This window comes from Hemiscyllium ocellatum, chromosome 2 (genome assembly GCF_020745735.1).
Source record: "Hemiscyllium ocellatum isolate sHemOce1 chromosome 2, sHemOce1.pat.X.cur, whole genome shotgun sequence".
Taxonomy (NCBI): domain Eukaryota; kingdom Metazoa; phylum Chordata; class Chondrichthyes; order Orectolobiformes; family Hemiscylliidae; genus Hemiscyllium; species Hemiscyllium ocellatum.
In genome coordinates this window covers 44,136,816-44,155,422 of record NC_083402.1, presented here as the reverse complement: position 1 = coordinate 44,155,422, position 18,607 = coordinate 44,136,816, and the positions used below count along the sequence as shown (strand labels likewise).

General features: G+C 42.2%; 1 protein-coding gene across 3 annotated transcripts in view; it reads left to right on the top strand.

Annotated features, from left to right (window-relative positions):
• LOC132822962 (uncharacterized) overlaps nucleotides 1-18,607 on the top strand; it is a 196,561-nt gene that overhangs the window by 65,709 nt on the left and 112,245 nt on the right. For all 3 annotated transcript variants that reach the window (XM_060836424.1, XM_060836434.1, XM_060836416.1), the window contains 2 exons: nucleotides 15,426-15,502; nucleotides 17,940-18,022. In XM_060836424.1, coding sequence (XP_060692407.1) covers nucleotides 15,426-15,502; nucleotides 17,940-18,022 — 160 coding nt within the window. The remainder of the gene's footprint in view (nucleotides 1-15,425; nucleotides 15,503-17,939; nucleotides 18,023-18,607) is intronic.

The window sequence follows — 18,607 nt, the reverse complement described above, 5'->3', positions numbered from 1 at the left end:
GTCAGGGCATTACCCAGTACCTGGTCTGACCCTACTCGCAGCCATTCTAAAAGCTAAAATAATAGGAACTTCTCATTCTTTTCATGGGAACTTCACTTCAATCTCCCCATTCCTTGCTTTATTTTTCTGCTTGTCGAGTCATACATTTGGTTTGAAAATGAGATACATATGGAGGTGAGGGTGGTATTAAAAGATACATAAACCTGCATTTAATTTCTGAAATGGTTAAAATAATCTCTGTTGAAATTTTCCACCATTAAGTATTTGAACATATACTTGTTCATACTTGGCATCTTTAAGTAGGCAGACCAACTTACTTGCAACACAATGTGATTTAAATTATATTCCACTTGTTCCTTGAATATATTTCAAACCAGTCTTTTTGTTTTTACATTTTCAGGACAAATTCATGAAATTTGTTTTTGATAGTGACAGTTATGACCCAATGACATAGTTGTTAAAAGTCTTGTCTCTGAGGTGATTGTTGGTACAAACTTAGATCAAAGACCTGAACAACCTAAATTGGCATTTCAGTCCACTATTGCAGGAGTGGTAACAGATTAAACTAATGTCCTGTCTGTATCCTGTTTCCATCCCTATTTTAGGTGATTGTAAAATATACCACAGCACTATTCAATGAAAAATGTTTATTCTGGTATCCTGGCTGATATTTGTCCCTCAATTAACACCAAAAACACATTATTTGGTTACTTATTTTGTTGCTATTTGAGAGTGTTAGGTGCACACTTTGCAGCATTTCCTGGTTTGAAATGGTCCATCCAGTTCAAGAATATGGAATTGGGATGTCCTGAGTTCATTAGAAATGCCAGAGAAAGCAGGCCTGTCTTCTTTCCAATGCTTCTTTATGGACATAAATACCTCTACTATTGTGAGGATGGTGGCTCTGAAATAACAGGATTGAAAGAAGCACTGCAAATTACCAAGGTATGGCATGGTATGCCTATTAGAAACAGCACCATCTTCTTTTCTCACTTTGTACTTCTTATAGCCAGAAGTCCTAAATTGATTCCAAGCACATGTGGTGCCAATTGCACCCACCATATTTGCAATTCATCTGGTGTGACAGATGTGATCAAGAGCCTTCTGCAGTTGTCACTGCTGTACCATGTGCAGGTTTGGGAAATGGGGTCAGGCTGCAAGTGAAATCACTTGATTATATTCTTTTGTTTGATGGCTCAGTGGTAAAATGAGAAATTCCATCAATACAAATGTCAAAATTAATCTCTGCTATTCTTTTAATAAATCAATAACTGTAGTAAGGCTTTGTAAAATTTTGTAGTTACTAAGTTTTGGCGTTATAGCAAAATCAAGTGTATCTGTTAGGCAAAAAATACATTTTAACAATTTTCTAAAACCCATTAAAACTTTTGGTGTATTTTTTGATTATGCTAGACCATAATACTGTACAAAGAATTGAATATTGCCTTGGGTAATAGATTGTTGGTGCAGTTTGTGTTTGGTTTTGAAAACCAATGATTTATTTGTTGAAAGAAGCTCACATTTCCGATATGGTTAACTTTATGATCTGAGGATTTTAGTGAAGGTTCAACTACTCAACTAAAATGCCTCTAGATTCTTTCATAACAGTATTAATTATACTTTTGGAACCTCTCTGCCTTTTAATATGCTTGTCTGGGAAATTGTTACCAATCTCAAATGTAATATTAATTCAGCTAACATCTGCACTTTTTAAGGACAGCCATCTACATTTCTACCACTCCTTGCTTGTGGAACTATTCGTTGCGCCGAGATGATTTGGATCTGACTTTAAAGTTTTGTCCTCTTGCCCCAGATGTTTCCACCATCAATCCATTTGAGCTTGTGCATGAAAGTCAACAATTAATGATTCACTTGCATGTAAGATTCAAATTTCCTGTTCAGTTCTGGTCTCCCTGTTGTAGAAAAGATGTTCTTGAACTTGAAAACGTTCAGAAAAGATTTTTGAGGATGTTGCCAGAGTTGGAGGGTTTGAGCTATAGGGAGAGGTGAATAGGCCAGGGCTGTTTTCCCTGGAGTGTCTGAGGCTGAGGGGTGCACATTCTCCACGTGTCTGCGTGGGTTTCCTCTCGGTGCTCCAGTTTCCTCCCACAATCCAAAGATCTGCAGGTCAGGTGAATTGGCCATGCTAAATTGCCCCGAGTGTTAGGTGCATTAATCAGAGGGAAATGGGTCTGGGTGGGTTACTCTTCGGAGGGTCAATGTGGACTGATTGGGCCAAAGGGCCTGTTTCCACACTGTAGGGAGTCTAATCTACTCTAATCAGGAAACTGTTTCTTCAGTTAAATTGAGTTTTCTTTTGACTTACTGTAAACTTATTCATATTAATGTGCATACTTTCTGTGTTAATAATAGCTTTGTGAACCCAAGCCTTTGCCTGATATTTAAACACAAATGATAAGTGTCCAAATATTGTGCTTGATGTGAAGAGAATCATGTTCAATTTAAAAACTAGATGTGTCCTGCTTTGGTGTAGCAGAAACTCAGCACTAAACTGTTCTTCCAAAAGTGTTATCGTGAGGCTTGAGCTGACTAAACATTTGTTAACTAAAGTGACATTTGTTACCTAAAGTCATAGTTGATTTGGTGTTATTCTTCAGTTAAGTAGAAAGCCATGACATGTAGCCTGAAGACCAATTGTTTCTCTGCTAGATCTGATGGATTTTTATTGAGCACAATTGCTTAATTTTTATTGTTTGTATTAACCAAAGACAAATGGTTCTTGTTGATAGAATTTCTAATACTGAGAACATTGCTGTACATCAAAGCAATGCTATTTCTCCTCATTCAGCCTCAGGCTACCGTTTATGGGCGCTGGCCTCTTTAAATCACAGATTGAGGTTTGACACAACTAACTAGCTTTGCAGGTTACTTCAGATGATATTTACCAGCCACATATAGGCAGACTGGATAAGAATGATGGTTTCCTGCTCTAACATCATGTTAATAAACCAGTTACATTTTTACAACAATCTGGCAGCTTCATTGTCAGGTGTCCAATCCAGTGTTTTTGTTCCTAGATTTTCTTTTTAATAAACCGTTTACATTTTCCAAAACCATAATGTGATTTATGTGCACTGGATTACGAACGGAGATGCCAACATCCATTTCTCAACCATCTCCTCAAAGTGGCAGGCAAGCAGCAAACTTTGAATGTCAGTTCCTGACTTGCAGCCTGGTACCCATAGACCATAAGATATTGGAGCAGAATTAGGTTATTCAGCCTAGCGAATCTGCTTCACCAACCATTCAATCATGGCAGATATGTTTCTCAACCCCATTCTTCTGTCTTTTCCCTGTAATCCTTGATTCCCTTTTCAATCAAGAACCTGTCTATCTCTGTTTTAAATACACTCAATGACTTGGCCTCCACAACCCTCTAAAGCAATGTGTTCCACGGATTAACCACCCTTTAGCTGAAGAAATTTCTCCTCATTTCAGTTTTAAAGGATTGTCCCTCCACTCTGAGGCTGTACCCTTGAGTCCTAGTCTCTCCTACTATTGGAAACATCTCCTCTATGTCATTTTTACCCAGGCCTGTCAGGATTCTGTCAGTTTCAATCAGATCCCCCCTCATCCCTTTAATCTCCATCAACTACAGACCAGGTGTCCTCAACTATTCCTCATACAACAAGCCCTTCATCTCAGGGATCATTCATGAAAACTTCCTCTGGACCTCCTCAAAGCCAGTAAATCCTTCCTTAGATCCAGGGCCCAAAACTGCTCACAATATTTGAAATATGGTCTGACCAGGGCTTTATACAGCTTCAGCAATACAGTACAAAATCGATTATCGGAATAAGATGGGTGAACATTATTTATTTTGGATAATCGATTAGATGCCTTTCATCTAGGGCTTGGAGTTTTAAATTCTGCTCATGGTTCAGGAGACTGCAGCAACACACATTGTGTGACACCTGCCCCCAACACCGTCGCTCCCTGCCCACAGCCCAGTCCAACCCCATCCCCTGTCCACAACCCGGTCCAAATCTGCCCCTGCCCCCCGATACTTGTCAAGACTGCGTGCCCCAGCCCCAACCCGGTTCAACACAGTCCTCCAACCGGGTCCAACCCCAGCACAAAGTGCACGAGACCCCACCCCCAGTACAGCTACCCCCCACCACCCCAGTACACCCCCGGCCCCTCTCCAGGGCAGCTGGACTGGGCACCAACAACAAGCCTGCTGCTGCAGCTGCCTTTGTGGGGTAAGTCTCCAAGTAGCTCGCAGACACAGCCACTGCTGCACATTTGTGACAGGTTCCACGTTTGCCTGTACTGGACAAAGTTGGAGAGATTATTCCTGAGGGGTGGGGGGAGGTTGAAGGGAGGTGGTGTAGGGTTAGGATACATCCCTCTGCAGAACTCCAGGGAAAATGTTGGGGGGTGGGGGGAAGACAGCGGGCAGTCAGTCATTTGGAGACGTTGTCTGTTTAATCACTGTAACCAAAAGATGCATCACTGCTGGAAATACATCTTTAATGTAATGTTTCCATCGGGATCTCAAGATCTCCTTCAGATAATCTGATATTCGGATAATTGATATTCGGATAATCGAGGTTCCCCTGTACGTCTCTGCCCTTGTATTTTCACCCTCTTGAAATGCACTTGCCTTCCTAACTGCCGACTGAACCTGCTTGTTAACCTTAAGAGAACCCTGAACCAGGACTCACAATTCATTTCGTGCTTCAGATTTCGGAAATCTTTCCCTACTTCTATTCTTCCTACCATCATGCACAACCTCGCAGTTTCCCACATTGTATTCCGTCTGCCATTTTGTTGACAGCTTTCCTAGCCTGTCCAAGTCCTTTGGCAGCCTCACCACTTCCTCAACAGTATCTTTGTATTATCTGCAAACTTAGCAACAGTGACCTTCGTTCCTTTGTCCAGATCATTAATGCACAATGTGAATTGTTGTGGTTCCAACAGTAACGCCTGCAGAACTCCCCTTGTCACCAGCTACCACCCTGAAAATGACGTCTTTATCCCTACTCTCTGCCTTCTGCCAGTCAGCCAATCCTCTGGCTTTGCTATGACCTTGCCCCTAACACCATGAGCCTTCATCTTATTTAGCAGTTTCCTGTGTGACATCTTGTCAAAGGCCTTCTGGAAATCCAAATAGATCACACCCACTGGCTTCTCTTTGCCTATATTGCTTATTATCCCCTCAAAGAATTGCAACAGACTTTTTAGTTTTGACTACCCTTGATGAAGTCATGGTGACTCAGTCCTCGGGTCACTTCCAAGTACTCTGCAATCTCATATTTAACAATGGATCCTAAAATCTTAACCAGTGACTGAGGTCAGGCTAACCGCCTATAGTTTCCCATCTTCTGCCTCTTGGCCTTAAACAGGGGTGTTACGTTTGCCATTTTCCAGGCCTCTGCCACCCTTCCTGACTCCAGTGATTCCTGCATGATCATCAGCAATGCCACTACAATCTCCTCAGCTACCACCTTTAGTACTCTGGGGTGTAGTCCATCTGGTCCATGTGATTTATCCACTTCAGACATTTCAGCTCCCCCAAGCGGTGCCTTCTTATTGCAGGCATCTACACTCTCTCCTTTGTCCTCTGACTTCCCTTGTCAGCCATGGTCACCTCATCTTCCGCTTATTATGTTTCTTTCCTCTTGGCATGAATTTCTGCTGTGCCTCCTGAATTAACCCCAGAAACTGCTGCCATTGCTGCTCCATCACCTTCCCTGTTCAGCTCCCTTTCCAATCAACCTTTCAGTTCCTTTCCTTAATACTGTTACATCTCATTCTAGTTTCTCCCTCTCAAACAGCAAGGTGAATTCCACTGCATATGGTCACTGCCCCTTGGAGATTCCTCACCTTCAACTCCCTAATCAAGTCTGTTTCACTGCACATCACCAAATCCAGAATTGCTTGTTCCTCAGTGAGCTCTACCACAAGCGGTTTCCAAAAAAGTCTCGTAGACATTCCACGCATTCCTTTTCGTTATCAACCTGATTGTTCCAGTTCACCTGCCCATTGAAGTCCCCATGATTGTTGTAATAGTGCCTTTCTTACATGTCTTTTCTATCTCCTGATAAAAATCTCATCGGGGTCTTTTTCCCTTTGCAGTCCCTCAACTCTACCCACACAAATTCTATACCTTCCAGTCCTATATCACTTCTTGTTATTGTTTTAATTTTGTTTGTTACTAACAAGGAGACCCCATCCCCTGTATCCATCCATCTGTCCTTTCAATAGGATGTGATTCCATGGATATTTTGTTCCCAACCCTGATCCCCTTGCAGCCACCTTTTGATACCCACAACATTGCAGCGCAGGTACAATCTCCTTTTAACCTTGTTTCTTACATTGCATGCATTTAACTACCACGCCTTCAGTCTGTGTTGACTTCCCCCCTTCTCATATTTTTCCCCTTATCTGCTGTGCTTGAAGTTAGATTCCTTACCCTTTCTATACTCTCTGCCCTATTATTTGTTGTGGAAATTTTAGTTACATCTGTTGAGCCTCCCCACCCGAAATTTGACTTTTTCCATATTTTCTATGCAGCTGAACTTCCCCTCTACTATTTAATTCAAAGCCATAGCCACAACCCCAGTTATATGATTCACCAGGACATGGTCCCAGCATGATTCAAGTAGAGCCTATCCCTTTGGAACAGCGCTCTCCTTCCCCAGTACTAGTGCCAATGTCCTGTGTGTTCAAATCTATTTTTCTCACATCAATCTTTGAGACACGTGAATATCTCTTTAATCTTGTTGACTCTGTGCCAATTAGCTCATGGTTCAGGCAGTAATCCAGAGTTTATTATCTTTTTATCTTATTTGCTTTTTTTTATTATCCAGTCCTGAGGAAGGGTCACTGGACCTGAAACATCAACTTTGATCTCTCTCTCTAGATGCTGCCAGACCTGCTGAGCTTTTCCAACAATTTCTTTTGTTTCTGACTTGCAACATCTGCAGTTCTTTTGGTTTTTATTATCTTTTTGGTTCTTATTATCTTTTTGGTTCTATTTTCTATTTAACCCCAAGCTGTTCATATTCCCTCAGCAGAATCTGTTTCCACTTTTCTACTATATTGTTGGTACCTGTGTGATCATGACAATGGGATCTTTTCTGTTCTACCCCACCAAGTTTCTCTGTAACCCAGATGAGATTTCCTGAACCTGGGCACCACGTAGACAATACAGCTTTTAGGACTCTTGATCCTGGCCACAGGGAACAATGTCAATTCCCCTGCCTATACTAGCCCTGATTACAAATTATATTTCTCCTTTGTCTCCCCTCTTGAATGGCTGCCTGTACTATGATGCTTTGGTTAGTTGGTTCATCCTCTATACAAGCCTAATTCTCATCCACACAAGGAATAAGAATTTCAAACCTGTTAGAAAAAGGTCAAGGATTGAGGCTCCTTCAGCATTACCTCCTGGATTTCTCTACCTGCCTCACTGGTAATCACACCCTCCTGTCCACTGATCAAATCTGAGGTAGTTAACCCAAGTGGTGTGAGTGCCTCCTGAAACACAATGTCCAGATAATTCTTTCCCCTCCCTGACTTGTCGCAGAGTTCGAACCTAAGGCTCCAGCTTATCAACTCTGAGCCAGAGTTCCTCAAGCAACCAATACTTGCTGCAAATGTGGTCATAATGAACCACAATGGCGTCCACTAGATCCCACATCCTACAATTGCAACACATTGCCTAGTCGTGCCTGTCTATTTTTATTAATTTGTTCTCTATTTGATTTTTAAAAGTTTCATATGGGTCACTTGGTTTGTGGCCTATAAATATTTTCCCTATTTACTTTCAATCAGAACATATGTTGAAATATAGTCAGATTAGTAACTGTCACCAACCAATGAGCTTATGGTTTTCCTGTGATGTCATTCTTTTGTGCTGGGCCCCTGATTCTAGGCTTAAATTTATCATTTCTTTAAAGAAAAACACTTGACAAACTATGAGCCAAAAATAGAAATCAAAAAGCACCTTGTTCCTGTCTGCATTGTCTTCCCACGTTGTCTCCAACTTCCCCAAACTATATACTTATCGCGCTGTGTCTCACTCCAGATGGGATCTCTCCTCCTTGACCGTGTGCACCTTATTGATCCCATGGTGCTAATGCTGGAACGAGCTGGCATTGGTCAGCAGTACCACCTCGGAGACTGCATGATTCAACAAGAAAGCTGCAAAACTATTACGAAACTCTCCAAACATTTCATAGCCAAAATATGGGAAGGTTCAGCCCAATAATGTCCCTCTGAGCCTACAAAATATAAGACTTCAATGAATATATATTATCTGCTTGTTAATTTTAACAAGTATAGAGCAGCATATCTTGACACCGCTAAGTTTAGACTCCACTGAAATATGGACCAACGAATTCATGTCCAAGTGAGGTGTGCGATTAACCAGAATCAGGTCTTATTAGCATAGTTAATGTCAGCAGCAAAACAAGATAGAATTCATGTTTCTAAATGTGTGTTTTATATATCGTGGGTAAGTGAAGAGACTGAGAGTGGAATCAGCAGGGGAAAGTCATAGAGTCATAGAGATATACAGCACAGAAACAGACCCTTCGGTCCAAATCCTTCATGCTGACCAGATATCCTAAATTTGCTCATTGACTAACACTTGGCCCATATCCACCTAAACCCTTCGTATTCATATACGCATTCAGATGCCTTCTAAATGTTACAATTGTACCAATCTCCACCACTTCCTTATTCCATACACGTATCACCCTCTGCACGTTGCCTTTTCGACACCTATAAATATTTCTCCTCTCACCCTAAACCTATGCCCTTTAGTTTTGGATGCACCTACCCCAGGGAAAAGACCTTGCCTATTTACCCCATCCATACCCCTTATGATTTTATAAACCTCTATCAGGTCACCCCTGAGCCTCCGATGCTCAGGTAAAACAGCCCTAGCCTATTCATTCTCTCCCTATAGCACAAACCCTCCAGCCCTAGCAACATCCTTGTAAATCTTTTCTGAACCCTTTCAAGTTTCGCAACATCCTAAAGCAGGCAGACCAAAATAGTACATTGTATTCAAAAAGTGGCCGCACCATTCTCCTGTCCGTGGAGTGGGATCAGCAAGAGGGGAGGCGGGGAGCTGTCCAGGGGAGTGGGTTCAGCAAGAGGGGGAGGGGGGAGCTGTCCAGGGGAGTGGGGTCAGCAAGGGGGAAGGGGGGAGCTGTCCAGGGGAGTGGGATCAGCAAGAGGTGGGGGCGGGGGAGATGTCCCTGGGAGTGGGGTCAGCAAGAGGGGAAGGGGGGGGGGGGGGGAGTTGTCCAGGGGAGTGGGGTCAGCAAGAGGGGAAGGGGGGGGGGGGGGGGGGGGGGGGGGGGAGTTGTCCAGGGGAGTGGGGTCAGCAAGGGGGAGGGGAGAAGCTGTCTGGGGGAGGGGGGGAGCTGTCCAGGGGAGTGGGGTAGCTGTCCAGGGGAGTGGGGTCAGCAAGGGGAAGGGGGGAGCTGTCCAGGGGAGTGGGATCAGCAAGAAGTGGGGGGTGGGAGCTGTCCAGGGGAGTGGGGTCAGCAAGGGGGAGGGGGCAAGCTGTCTGGGGGAGGGGGGGAGCTGTCTAGGGGTGTGGGGTCAGCAAGGAGGGTGGGGGCAGATGTCCAGGGTTCAGATTATTGGTATCCTTTAGGATCTTGAATATCTGAAAAGGATCTTCCTTCTGTTTCCTCTTCTCTCCTGGAACAAACTGAAATGTTGTGAATCCTCCTCCAAACCATATACCCGAGTGACTTTGAATTATATTGTCGCATCTTCCTTGTTGCAGGATTGAAATCCTGTTACTCCCTAACATACATCATGTTATACATTTGTGTAATAGGCAGCATGTCTTTTTGGCTTCACAGCAGCATCCTGTTAGTGTTGAACACTACTCACATTGCTACTTCATAATAACAGCGTGAAACTGCGAGCTTTATTTGTGTTCAAGTATTTGAAATAGCTTCACATTCCCAGAATAACCTGAGGGTAGCCTTACGCACTTTTCAGGATTGAATGTGCTGGCCTTAGGCCCATTCATGTGTTTGCACAATTCTCATCAAGGTCTGATGCCTCACAGGATAGTTCATCATCTCACAGGATAGTTCATCCTAGTGATTTGTAGTTTTTCTGAGGAAGTCATATCAGACACGAGCCATTAATTCTGTCTCTCCCTCCACAAGTGCTGCTAAAGCTGCTGAGTTTCACCAGAATGGGTAGAGAACTGCATTGCTAAATAGGAAGCAGGGTATTGGTACAAATAGTCCATTTCCATATTGGCAGGGTGTGATGAGTGGAATGCAACAAGGCTAAATGTTTGGGCCTCAACTATTTAAAACTTATATCAATGATTTGATGAAGGGGATAAATGCATGTTGGTTAAAATGGCTGATGACACTAAGATAGGGAGAAAAGTGAATTGTGAAGAGGAATCTTGTGTCTGCTGAAGGATATAGATAGGTTAAGTGAATGGACCAAAGATTTCAAGATGGAGTATAATGTGGGAAAATATAAACTTGTCCACATTGACAGATGGAATAGAAAGGCAATATACTGCTTAATTGGATAGTAATTGCAGCACTCTGAGCAACAGGACCCTGGATGTCCTTGTACATGAATCACAAAAGGTTATCTTAACCATAGAGCAAGTAACAGGAAGGCAAATGGAATGTTGTTGTTTCTTGCACGGAGAAGTGAATAAAGAAGTAGGGAAGCTTTGCTACTGCAAAACTATATAGAAAATTAGTGGGGTCAAATCTGGAGTACTGTGTCACCTTATTTAAGAAAGTTTGTAAATGTGTTAGAGACAAGTCAGAGAAAGTTTACTCATTAATTGAAATGGGGATGGTAGTGGTGGTATTAAATGAGAAAATGTTGGAAAAGCTGGGCCTATACCGAAGTTAAGAAGAATAAAGAGGTGAACTTATTGAAACATTTGTGATCTTGAGGGACTTGACATGTTGGATGTTGAAAGGATGTTTATTTGTGTGGGGGAGACTAAAACTGGGGAAACTGCTTTATATCAGTGGTCTCCTATTTAAGATTTAGGTCAAGAGGAATTTAGTTACTCAGAATGTTGTGAATATTTGGAATTCTCTTCCCCTGAGAATGGTCGAGGTGGGATATTGAATACTTTGAGGCAGTGTTATAAAGATGATTGATATTTAATATTGCTTGGAGAACTCAAATTTTGAAAGATTGTGGAAAATTGATTTATTTCAAGTTTTGGGAACAATACATGGAATGGCCTTTGAAAAAAGATAATTGCAATTTTACTGTGGACACTAGAGTTTTTTTTCGAACAATTTTTCCTGGAAATCATGTGACTGGTGATATTTGTTGCAGACATATGCTGGGGGTGACCTGACCTGGTCATAGAGTCATAGAGATGTACAGCATGGAAACAGACCCTTCAGTCCAACCCATCCATGCTGACCAGATATCCCAACCCAATCTAGTCCCACCTGCCAGCACCTCGCCCATATCCCTCCAAACCCTTCCTATTCATATACCCATTCAAATGCCTCTTAAATGTTGCAATTGTACCAGCCTCCACCACATCCTCTGGCAGCTCATTCCATACACGTACCACCCTCTGCGTGAAAAAGTTGCCCCTTAGGTCTCTTTTATATCTTTCCCCTCACACCCTAAACCTATGCCCTCTAGTTCTGAACTCCCCGACCCCAGGGAAAAGACTTTGCCTATTTATCCTATCCATGCCCCTCATAATTTTGTAAACTTCTATAAGGTCACCCCTCAGCCTCTGACGCTCCAGGGAAAACAGTCCCAGCCTGTTCAGCCTCTCCCTGTAGCTCAAATCCTCCAACCCTGGCAACATCCTTATAAATTTTTTCTGAACCCTTTCAAGTTTCACATCTTTCCGATAGGCAGGAGACCAGAATTGCATGCAATATTCCAACAGTGGCCTAACCAATGTCCTATAGAGCCGCAATATGACCTCCCAACTCCTGTACTCAATACTCTGACCAATAAAGGAAAGCATACCAAACAACACCTTCACTATCCTATCTACCTGCGACTCCACTTTCAAGGATCTATGAACCTGCACTCCAAGGCCTCTTTGATCAGCAACATTCCCTAGGACCTTACCATTAAGTGTATAAGTCCTGCTAAGAGTTGCTTTCCCAAAATGCAGCCCCTCGCATTTATCTGAATGAAACTCCATCTGCCACTTCTCAGCCCATTGGCCCATCTGGTCCAGATCCTGTTGTAATCTGAGGCAACCCTCTTCGCTGTCTACTACACCTCCAATTTTGGTGTCATCTGCAAACTTACTAACTGTACCTCTTATGCTTGCATCCAAATCATTTATGTAAATGTCAAAAAGTAGAGAGCCCAGCACCGATCCTTGTGGCACTCCACTGGTCACAGGCCTCCAGTCTGAAAAACAACCCTCCACCACCATTCTCTGTCTTCTACCTTTGAGCCACTTCTGTATCCAAATGGCTAGTTCTCCTTGTATTCTATGAGATCTAACCTTGCTAATCAGTCTCCCACCTTGTCAAACGCCTTACTGAAGTCTATATAGATCACATCTACTGCTCTGCCCTCATCAATCTTCTTTGTTACTTCATCAAAAAACTCAATCAAGTTTGTGAGACATGATTTTCCATGCACAAAGTCATGTTGACATCCAGTCCCTCAGGATTCCCTCCAACAACATGCCCACCACCGAGGTCAGGCTCACTGGTCTATAGTTCCCTGGCTTGTCCTTACCACCTTTCTTAAACAGTGGCACCACATTTGCCAACTTCCAATCATCCGGCACCTCACCTGTGACTATCGATGATACAAATATCTCAGCAAGAGGCCCAGCAATCACTTCTCTAGCTTCCCACAGAATTCTCGGGTACACCTGATCAGTTCCTGGAGATTTATCCACCTTTAACCGTTTCAAGACATCCAGCACTTCCTCCTCTGTTATCTGGACATTTTGCAAGATGGTCTGTCGAGATGTTTATTTTATCTGGAGGGAAGCCTGCTAAGACCGAACAGCCCATCTGAACACTCTCCCATTTCTGAAAAGAAAACTCTCTTGTTGAGTTCAAGGTGTTTGTTCTGTTGGAAGAGTGATTGAAAAAAAGTCAAGACTTATTTCCTGAGCAATCTGTATCTGTAAGACTTCAGAGAAAACTGTTAATGACTTGGTCACACAAGTCAGAATTCGGGGACATTTAAAGCTTTATTACTTCTGTCTTTCAAAATTATGCATTGGCCAATTGTTCTGTTTATCAAAAAGTCAACCTCAACAGAGAATGTTATTTTTCTTTTCCTGAAGAATGTGTGCGTGTTTACATGTATGCTTTGAAAATAAGCATTTTTATTTCTATATGACTGTGTGTGTTAACCAAGTTGTAAATAAGGTGGCACAGTGGTTAGCACTGCGGCTTCACAGCGTCAGGGACCCAGGTTCGATTCCTGCCTTGGGTGACTATGTGGAGTTTGCACATACTCCCCATGTCGGCATAGGTTTCCTCCAGGTGCTCCAGTTTCCTCCCACAGTCCAAAGATGTGCAGGTCAGGTGAATTGACCATGCTAAATTGCCCACAGTGTTCGGTGTATTAGTCAGGGGTAATAATAAAATACGGGAATGGGTCTAAGTGGGCTACCCTTTGGAGGGTTGGTATGAACTTGTTGGGCCGAAGGGTCTGTTTGCATACTGTGGGGAATCTAATCTAAATCTTCATTTTGTTTTGATAATTGTGTATATTAAGAAACCTGGTTGATGAATCTTTTTGTTTAACACCTGATATGGAGAAGTATTTTATTGGGAAAAATATTTTAGTTTTATCTTGTGATCTAAGGAATAGTGTGGCTTAAGTAACGAAGCATTCCTTCAGCCATGGTCAAAATAGCGGTATGATTAACGGTAATAGAGGTAGATAGATTCTTGATTATCAGGTGTGATTGGTCAGTGGAGTTGAAGCCAAAATCTGCATCGAATCTGTCACGTCCCCTCATGAAAGAATCCATTCGTACCCAGGGTCAGCAGAGTGAACCTCCTCTGAACTGCTTGCAATGTCAATATGTCTTAGATAAGAGACCTAAAACTGTTCACTGTGTTCCAGTACTGGTCTAGTGAGTTGCTTATATAGTTTTAACAAGACTTCATATTTTTGTACACTGCTCCCTTTGAAATTAACACCAACATTCATTCGCCTTCCCTATTTTCCACAGAACTTGAATGCTAGCTTTTTGAGATTTATCCACGAGGACTCCTAAATCCATTTGTCCAGTAGCTTTCTGCAGTTTTTCTCCATTTAAATAATATTCACCTCCTCTGTTCTCCCGGCCAAAGTGCATAACCTCATATTTTTCTATTTGCCAAGTTTTTGCTCACTTCTTTAACCTATCTGTATCGCTTTAGCAATTCTTTGTGCTAGCTTCACCACTTGCCTTCCCACCTAGTCTTGTATTGTTTAGGATAAGGAACCAAAGATGGTACATCAGGTCCATTTTAGGGGGAGTGGTGGCATGGTGTTGTCATCACTAGACTAATAATCCAGGGAGACAGGCGAATGCTCTGGATAATTACAGTTCCCAGCATGGCAGTTGGTGGAAATAAAAGCTAATGAAATGGTGACAGTGTAACCATTGTCAATTGCCATAAAATCTTATCTGATTCACTTATGTATGCAGGATCAATGGATCAGATCCAGTACTGATGTCCTGCCACATTCAGCCATGAATGGCAGTGGGCTGTTAAACTCACTCTATTTGCCTCTCAACATCCTGGGGATGGTATTCTCTCAACGATGTGCAGCCGCTTGGAGGGATTGATGTGCACGTACATGTTGACTTCTGGTTCCATGAAATAAAGGAAAATTCGAAAAGCAGGGCGGGAGTGGGAGGGAGGCAGTGAGATGTTAGGAGCAAATTGGCCAGGGAACTAGCACGTAGGTCACCTGAGTATTGGTTATGAGCAATGTGAACATTACAATCCTAGGATTTGAATTGCATTGATTTAAGTATGAGTTAGCTGTGCTGTTGCTAGCAATGACGTTGCAGGCGCAGTGATTGCGTTAGTGATAGGTAAATCCTCTGCAGTTGTGATGGCAGCAAATTAGCCTGTAATGCAGCATGTTTTATTCATTGCTTGTGCTAATCCTAGCCCTATTCATAGCTGAACTTACCAGGCCTTAATAGAAACTCCATGGTTACATTCAGATGACAATACCAGAAAGCCCAAATATACAATGTTCACATACATTCTTCCAGCATACGAACACTTATTGATTCATTCATGAAGCAAATTGGGTTAATTTACTTAAAACTACTGGCAGTTTGGGATTCGAACTCCAGTAAGACTCTGGATTAATGAAGACAGGCATTGAACAAAAATGCAAATATGAATTGATGCTTTGATTTTAGATCTGAGTTTTTGACATCTGTGATCTGTCAATTCCTTCTTCCACAGGCTTCTGAAAAACAAACCAAGTCCTAGCTTTCAGGACGTGGAGGATAACTTTGATGGCAATGTCTGCAGATGTACAGGTTTGTAGTTTTATCAATTAGCAATAATTTAGACAATTATGTGACATCTTGAAAGAGTTTCAGAGAATTGCGAGAGATCGATTCACCTCTCTGTCCTTTTTTATTCATTATTGAATGCTTTACCTCAAAGGCTTCTTGATGCATGATGGCCTTGTCCATATCTACTTTCTCTGCTGGTATTTGATCATATTCCTGCTTGTAGGTGGACAGGCTTTGGGGAATCGGGAGGTGAATTCTGTGCCACAGAATTCCCAGCCTTTTTCCTCCTGTTGTAGCTGTGGAATTTAATTCGCTGGTCCAGATTAGTTCCTGGTCAGTGGTAAACTCTCAAGATAGTTAATGGAAGGATTCAGCATTGGTAATCCCATTGAGTGTCATGCAGATAAGTTTGACTCTCTCCTAGTCTTTGCCTGGCACTTGTGTGGTGTGAATGTTACTTATTCATTGAATGTTGTCCAATTCTTGAGGTATATCAGTGTCAGACGAATTGGGAATTGTGCTGAACGTTATACAATCATCAGAGAGCCAACTGATTTTTTGATGAAGCAAAGGTCATTTACGAAGCAACTACCGATATTTGGATCTCTGCCCTGAGGAATTTCTGCAGTTCTGGGACTGAGAAATTAGCTCCAGCAACCAAGACCATCTTCCTTTGTACTACATATGACTCCAACCAGTAGAGAGCTTCTTGTCTGCTTCCCATTCACACCAGATTTTGGCTCAGAATATTACTGGGTAAAGATTAAAAATAGCAGGAGTTAGAAAATGCTCATGAGGCAAGTTTGCAGGTCTCCGAACAATACTGATATAACTTTGAAAAGAACAGAGCCACTCAGAAACAAGATCCTTAAAATGAAACAGTCAATTGAATTGGTATGCGGGAAGAGTTAGCTAGTTGGGGAATTGAAGATCGATTGACAAGTTGTTTTAATGGTATTTGTGGAATGTATGCTTTGCTGATTGCCTATTCCCAGTTGCTCTTGTTAAGATAGAGGTGAGCTGTCTTTTTGAACTACTACAGTCCATTTAGGTACTTAGTTCCACAGTGCTATTAGAGAGGGTGTGCCAAGATTTTGAGCCAAAGACATTGAAGAAATGATGACATATTTCCAAGTCAGGATAATGAGTGGCTTGGAGGGGAACTTGCAGGATGTGGTGTTCTCGGCTGTCTGCTGCCCTTATCCTTTTGATGGCAGTGGTTGTGGGTTTGTAAGGTGCTTCGAAGGTGGATTGTTGCAGAGAATCTTGTAAATGGTGCACACTGCTGCTACTGCCTCTGGAGGTGGAAGGAACGAATGTTTTGTTGATCTTGTGCCAATCAAAGGAGCTGCTTGGGAGCTGCACTCACTCAGGTAAGTGGACTGATTTGTGCCTTATGGACAGTGGACATAGTCAGGAGATGAGTTACTTACAGCAGAATTCCCAGCCTCTGACCTGCTCTTATAGCCATAGTATTTTGATAACTAATCCAATTCAGTTTCTGGTCAATTGTGGCTCCCAGGATGTTCAGAGTGGTGGAGTCAGTGATAGCAATGGCAGTAATGTCAAGTGATAATGTTAAATTCTCTTTTGTTGGAGATAGTCATTGCCTGGAATTTACTCTCCATTTGTCAGCTCAGAACTGGATTTTGTCAAGGTCTTGCTGCAAATGGATGCAGACAGCTCCAGCATCTGGGAAATTGTAAATGGTGCTGAACGGTTGTTCAATGATCTACAAACCTCCCCACTTCTGACCTTACGATGGAAGGAGGGTCATTGTTGCAGCAGATGGAGATGGTTGGGCTACCCTGAAGAACTCCTGAAGTGATGACTTAGAGCTGAGATGAATGATCTCTAACATCTGGCAACCTTCTAACTTTGTGCCAGATATGACTCCAACTCATATAGTTAAATGCAGTCTTGATGTCAAATAGACTAAAACGTACAGAGGAAAAGGAGTTGAAGCCTGATAATGATGATTATATCAAATAGCACAGCAGCATGGGTGGACTATTTAGTCTATTGTTGTTACTATTTCTTAAGTTATTGCTCATGCAAAGTGCTTTGAGACATTTTATTACATTTGGCCATTAAATGAAAGCTGCTGTTGTTACTGTCAAAAAGAAATGAATGAAGACCTCTTAATAATTGCAAAGCTAAATACTTAGTGGCTGCACTGCAGATCATCCAGGTGGCTTGAATCAAACAATGAAGGGTGAATGATTTTGACTCGAAAAAGACGGCAACAGGTGAAATGTTAGTTATCAGTGGAAAAATAAAAAGGTGCAGACAGAAATGCCACTTTTAGGTTTGGATCAAGTTGACTTTTTAATTTTAACTTATGAATAATGTTCTTACCCTTGTATTAAATTGAAACAAAAACACGATAATCAAATATGCAGGAAATACCTTACTAATTCTGTTTGCTGACTCGTCGTTTTCTATCTGATCAATCCAGGCTATCGATCTATTTTGGATGCCATGAAGTCTTTTGTCAAGAGTACAGACACAAAGCTGAGAGGTTCCTTTATTGATATAGAGGTAAAAATGTAACTGTTATAGTTTAAAATTCAGTTTGTTGTTGATCATGAAATTGTATTCAGGCTTTATATTGGCCATAAGATATAGGAGTAAAAAATGAGGTCTGCAGATGCTGGAGATCACAGCTGCAAATGTGTTGCTGGTCAAAGCACAGCAGGTTAGGCAGCATCTCAGGAATAGAGAATTCGACGTTTCGAGCATAAGCCCTTCATCAGGAATAGCCTATTCCTGATGAAGGGCTTATGCTCGAAACGTCGAATTCTCTATTCCTGAGATGCTGCCTAACCTGCTGTGCTTTGACCAGCAACACATTTGCAGCATAAGATATAGGAGCAGAATTAGACCATTCTGCTCATCGAGTCTACTCCACCATTATACCATGGCAGATTTGTTTCTCAATCCCATTCTCCTACCTTCTCCTTGTAATCCTTGATCTCCTTACCAATCAAGAGCATATCTATCTCTGTCTTAAATACATTCAATGACTTAGCTTCCACAGCCTTCTGCAGTAATGTGTTCCACAGATTAAGGGCGGCATGGTTGCTCAGTGTTAGTTCTGCAGGGACCTGGGTTCCATTCCACCTT